Source organism: Cryptotermes secundus, unplaced genomic scaffold (assembly GCF_002891405.2).
Source record: "Cryptotermes secundus unplaced genomic scaffold, Csec_1.0 scaffold2147, whole genome shotgun sequence".
NCBI classification, from domain to species: Eukaryota; Metazoa; Arthropoda; class Insecta; order Blattodea; family Kalotermitidae; genus Cryptotermes; species Cryptotermes secundus.
The window spans coordinates 108553-114445 of NW_019731613.1; the positions used below are offsets into that span (position 1 = coordinate 108553).

Consider the following 5893-nt stretch of genomic DNA (forward strand, 5'->3'; position numbering starts at 1 on the left):
GGAAGGCTAATTGGATTGGACATGTTTTACGCAGAAACTGCCTTCTAAAAGAAGTTATTGAAGGAAAGATAGAGGGGCGGATAGAAGTGACAAGAAGACGAGGAAGAAGACGTAAGAAGATGCTGGATGAGCTTGGGGACAGAAGAGGATACTGTCATTTGAAGGAGAAAGCTCTAGATCGCATTAAGTGGAGGAATTGTTTTGGAAGAGACTGTGGACCTGTTGTCTGACAGATTACTGATGATGATGATAATGACCAGTTTATTTATTCACGTGATGTTTCAAATTGTTTATCTCCATAGGTGATACCTATAACCTCCTACCCTTTCAGTGTCACTTGGAACTACAGCAACAGCAGAATTATCGTAAAGGACTGTGAAGTACGAGAAATGTCAGTGTATGCCTAATCATTGCTATCACCACACAGGAGACTATCAGTGACATTTGTGCTGTCATCAGTATCATGATCACTTTAGAATCACTTGCAGAAGTGACCACCTGGTAGAGGCCTTCTTTTATATCTCACTTTGGTGTTAATTATATCATTACATCTGTTGTTACGTTTTTATTAAATCATAATTTTGAATATAGTAAATTTTGTAAAGTAAGTTCCTTCATTTTGCTGATTGATAATATTGAAGTTAAAATGCATACTTTTTTTTATTTTCAAATTTGAATTTGCTTCTGAAAATATAATATGCTGGTAATAATTTTTTTCTTTTATGCTGAGTAATTATGTTTATGCGCAGGTATGATGCCAAGCAGGTGATGCGAGGAGTTAAGCGTACCAATACATTGTATGGAGCATTGCATCTACAGGCAACTCGTGTTGTCTTTATACATGGCTCAGTTGATCCCTGGCATGCTCTGGGAATTACACGGACTGTGAAACAAGAGTCACCAGCCATCTATATCAGAGGTGCATTGCGTCCATTTACTTCTGCACTTCCAGTTATAGTAATAGCCTTGTCAAACATGAGGATTACTTTCATGGAAGATTAAAGCTCTTGTTTGATGAACTAGATACCGTATGACATGGTGTTTTAATCTGTGGGTCACGACCTGTCAGTGATGTAAACTATCATGGGTGGGTGGCAGGGGAGGGTGTTACTGAGTTCTCATGAATTATTTAAAATATAGTTGTAACCGCGCACAGTTTTTAGAAGTCAGATATAATGTAGGTTCTGTCAGGGGATTTAATATTAGGTGCTTTCAAAACATCTAGCTGCTGTGGGTGAATCATTTGACGAGTATTTTTGTGGCTGGTCAGATATATTAGTAGCTTATTGTAGATGCAGAGATGTTGTAGAGCTGTTTTGGTTCCTGCTGTCCCCATACAACCTAACGAGACCTGCAACAATGTGCAGTACTGTACTTTTCATTGACTGAAAAAAGAAATGGTGGGAATTGTGTAAATCTCTGTTATTATTTGAGGTCATGATATTACAAAGTTTGAGAATTTTAGTTGGTAGCACATTTAACGAAAGGTAGTACCATTGTGTATTGGGGTTGTTCATATGAGAGAGAGCAGTTGGTGTGTTTCTGCCCTGAAGAAAGTTCTGAAGGGCTGTAGACTTGGGTTGGATGAACTAGTCAGTCATTGTCGTGCAGTGGCTGCTGCAGCAGCACATGGAGTCCTCCCCCAAAGGAGCTGTATCAGCTGGTGCATCAGTAGGTTGCCTGTAACTGTGGGGTATATTTGTAATGACCTCTGCTCCAGCACTCACAATAATCCATGAATAAGTTTCATTTCAAGAATCCTCATAAATTCACACACACTTGGCTGATGTGTACAGTGCCTGATTGTGGACTCACATGTGTTTACCATTGCATAGTTTTCACTCTTTCAAACTTGTCTCTTTTCATTCGAGGAAACAAAAAAAAAAAGTCGCACGGGGCAAGGTCGGGTGAGTATGGAGGGTGAGGAACAGGGGTCATACCATTTTTGGTCAAGAATTGTCATACAGACAGGGCTGTGTGAGCAGGGGCATTGTCATGATGGAAAAACCAGTCACCTGACTGCCACAAATCTGGCCGCTTCCACCGCAAACTGTTGCGCAATCTTTTCAAAACTTCCAAGTAGAAAGCCTGGTTAACTGTCTGACCCTGCGGAACAAACTCTGAATGGACGACTCCTCTCATATTGAAAAAACAAATCAGCATTGTTTTCATGTTTGATTTCACCTGACGAGCTTTCTTGGGGCGAGGTGAACTTGAAGTGTTCCACTGGCTTGATTGTTGCTTTGATTCAGGATCGTAAGCATAGCACCAGGTTTCGTCACCGGTGATAATATTTTAAAAAAAGTTTTGATCATTTCGGGACTCTTCTTTCAAAGCACAGCATGTGACCTTGTTTTTGTTCAGCAGTCAGCAGTCGTGGCACGAATTTCGCAGCCACCCTTTTCATTCCCAAATCTTCTGTCAAAATTTGCTGAACTGAGCTCCAAGTCACTCCCAACAGCTCCACAATTTCTTCAATGGTCCGTCGTCGATCTTCTTGATGATTTCACGAATTTTTTCAACATTTTCATGTGTTCAGGCCATGGAAGGACGACCAGAACGAGGTTTGTCATCAATTGACATTTCACCATTTTTGAAACGGGAAAACCACTCAAACACTTGAGTTTTCCCCATAGCATCGTCCTTGTACGCCCTTTTTAACATTTGAAGAATTTCTGTTCCACTTTTCCCGAGCAAAAAGCAGAATTTCACCGCTGCATGCTGTTCACGAAAACAGCCATTGCAAAAACGACGATCACACAAAACGGTTGTCACTATAAACTCCGCCGAAACTAGTCCTTACCTTCTGAAGCAACGGTAGTCGGCTTATCGACTCAGGAATGTTAGCTCTATGCGCTCATAGTGGCAAAACGCGGTACTACAAAAGCTCTGCCCACAAAAAAATTAGTTCGGTTTCTTTTGGGTACCCCATCGTATATTGAATGTAAACAGAATCGGTGAGATGATGCATCGCATACATGGGAAAATATATTTATGTCCTCATGTAAATTAGGCTATATTGTGGGTCAATACGTCTGAAAATCGGAATTGTTCAATGACGTTTGATGAAAACCTCCCATGTCAGATTTCAACAAACTCTGTGAAATGGTTTATGGGATACATGGAAACGTCCATTTGTGGTCTTATGCATAATAAGCTTTATTCTGGATCAGTGAGATTGAAACTCAGAACTGCATAACAGCATTTAGTAAACATCTCCCATATAAAATTTAAAGAAAATCTGTCTTAACAGTTTAGTCCCTGATTCTAGGTCATAGATTGGTTGATAGATGTGACCTACACATAAAGTGCTCTTTATTTTATAAAAGACTAAAGCTGATTTTTTCTTCAGCTGTGCACCTCTTCCTCCAAGATTCTTGTAACTACCTATAGTTATAGAAGATCGAGACAACAGTCTGCGCTCTGGTAAAATTTTGGCTAATGTTGTAATGTTGTTATGTTGTAATACTATGGAGCTAATTGTATTTGTTATGTTTTTAGGCACAGCGCACTGTGCGGACATGTACCCCAGCTCACCATCAGATCCTCCGCAGCTTGTGGCTGCTAGGCGGAGGATCAGTGACCTCATTGGACAGTGGTTAGATGAAGACTAGGTTGGTTTAACATGACAAAATTTTTGTTGTTGTTCTTGTTATTTACAAATGTATGTTTTGAACAAATGGAAAATAAAGGAATTTGATTCTCTAAAGGTTTGTGGCAATGGTTGACTCATTATGTTAACATATTTATTATTATAGGTCTAGTGCCTCAATGGTTGGTATTGTCATATATTGTCATATATTGTCGTATAAGGGGTTAGTGTGACTAATGATAATGGGTTCTAGATTTGATGACTCAGTTTATTGGCAGTTCGTTACAATTACAGTCAATTATAACAGCTCACACATTGAACGACATCTGTCTTGTGAATCTCTTATGAATCTCTCACTAATCATGGACTGATCTCTCCTACTCTTTGGATTCATGAATGCATCATCTTTTATTACTGCCACATGATAGAAGTCACCATTTCCAAATGTTCCACTACTGCTTTTTTATGACTGCAGAAACATGTATGAATGGTTGCCTAGAAAAACAGATAATTCAGTGTCTGACTCCACTATTCCAGCTTTTAGGCAGTCTTTACTGAGCGTTGCCCAGCAATGGACTTTTCCAGCTTGTCCTGGAAACATGTTTTAACAAGCTGTTTTCTAGCAATGGATTATTCCGTCAAAGTATTGACCTGGTCCTGGGTCTGGTCAAGTGGCATTTGTGGTGGACAAAGTGGCGCTGGGGCAGGTTTTCTCCAAGTACTTCAGTTTCCCCTTCCAATCTTCATTCCACCAATTGCTCCACAATCACCCTCACCTATCATCTGGGGCTGGTACAATAGGCCAAAAGTGGCCACAGTACAAGTGACTTAGTCCCACCCCACTAGCAATAAATAAAAATACTATTAATGTTTATAACCTTACATCTTAGAAATGCAAAATTAAATCATGTCTTTACAACATATGCTCGAAATGGCTTCCCTGTTCAGCAATGCATGCGTGAGCTCTTCTTACCATGTTTGAGGCCACTTTGTGGAGCACCTGTAAAATGATGCTGTTAATCGCCATCATAATGTTCCTCTTGAGGTCATCCAGTGTATGTGGATTGTTTTTACAGACAATTTCTTTGAGGTATCCTCAAAGGAAAAAATCTGCGGGTGACAAATTGGGCGAACGCAGAGGCCACAATCCTTTCGAAATGAGACGGTCACTGAAAAACTCACGCAAGAACTGCATGGTTTCATTGGATGTGTGACATGTGGCACCTTTTTGCTGCAACCAACACTCACGTTCATCAGCTTCAAGAAGCGCAGTAAACTGTGTAATGATGTCTTGCTACACTGGACTGTTCACTGTTCCAAAGAAAATTGGGCCCACTATTCGACGATGTGATACCGTACACCACACTCCCATCTTATGACAGTGCAAGGGCTTTTCATGTAACACATGTGGATTTTCAGATGACCAAATCCTATTTTGTTAGGAACTGCAGAATCCTGATATTCCCAGCGAAACTTGTCTGTGACACGTGCATAAGAACGACTGGAAAAATAATGTTCCACCATGAGAACTCATTGTTCATGGGAAAATGACATCTCTGCCACACAATAAACAAAGCTATACTGCAGACGTGGTATGACCGATACACGATAGATGGCGTTTCTACTCGTTAGTACTTCCACAGTACCATCTAGCAGTCAGAGATATAACTATATTAACTGCAATACAAAATATAACAACTTTTAGTTTGATGTGTGCGACTTTTCGATCTCCCTGTATGACACCCAATATCAGGGTAAATGTGAGAATGATGATTAAAAGAAGGGAGTTGTGGTTTAATATGAACTCCAAAGTAGGGGGGCACAAAATTGTGTTAGTCATTAAAGAATATGACAACTGTGAAGTGTACCAAGCTTCACTAAAATCTTGAATAAAAATAGTCACCTTCGCTAAGAACTAGAGTTAATATACAAATACCTGTAAATACCTGGACACCAAAAACATTAAATATACCAAAATGAAATCATCGTAGTGAACAAGTAATATGAGGAAAACTGATGGGGTTCCATGTCATCAGGGTGTATAATTTTATTCTTCGTTTTTTCCTTTATTGTTCTTAAATGAGGGCACAGTATTCAAACCATTGAACGAAATGTAGGTATGCTATGACTTTATCCTGATGACAATACACATATTTGCGCAGGTAAATGTGTAAATCTGATATTTTCTTGACCTCCTAGAGCCCTAATAGCAGAGAGAATGTAATCACAGTGGTCATGCATTATAAGGCACATTCTGCTGTAACACTGGGATCATAGGTTTGAATCCCACTCAGAATGGAT

At 39.7% G+C, this 5893-nt stretch overlaps 1 protein-coding gene across 3 annotated transcripts in view; it reads left to right on the forward strand.

The window, feature by feature from the left end:
• LOC111867326 (putative serine protease K12H4.7) overlaps positions 1-3703 on the forward strand; it is a 28892-nt gene extending 25189 nt beyond the window's left edge. For all 3 annotated transcript variants that reach the window (XM_023857078.2, XM_033752638.1, XM_023857077.2), the window contains 2 exons: positions 750-919; positions 3502-3703. In XM_023857078.2, the coding sequence (XP_023712846.1) occupies positions 750-919; positions 3502-3614 (283 nt within the window). In that variant the 3' untranslated portion in view covers positions 3615-3703. The remainder of the gene's footprint in view (positions 1-749; positions 920-3501) is intronic.
• Positions 3704-5893: the final 2190 nt, after the last annotated feature.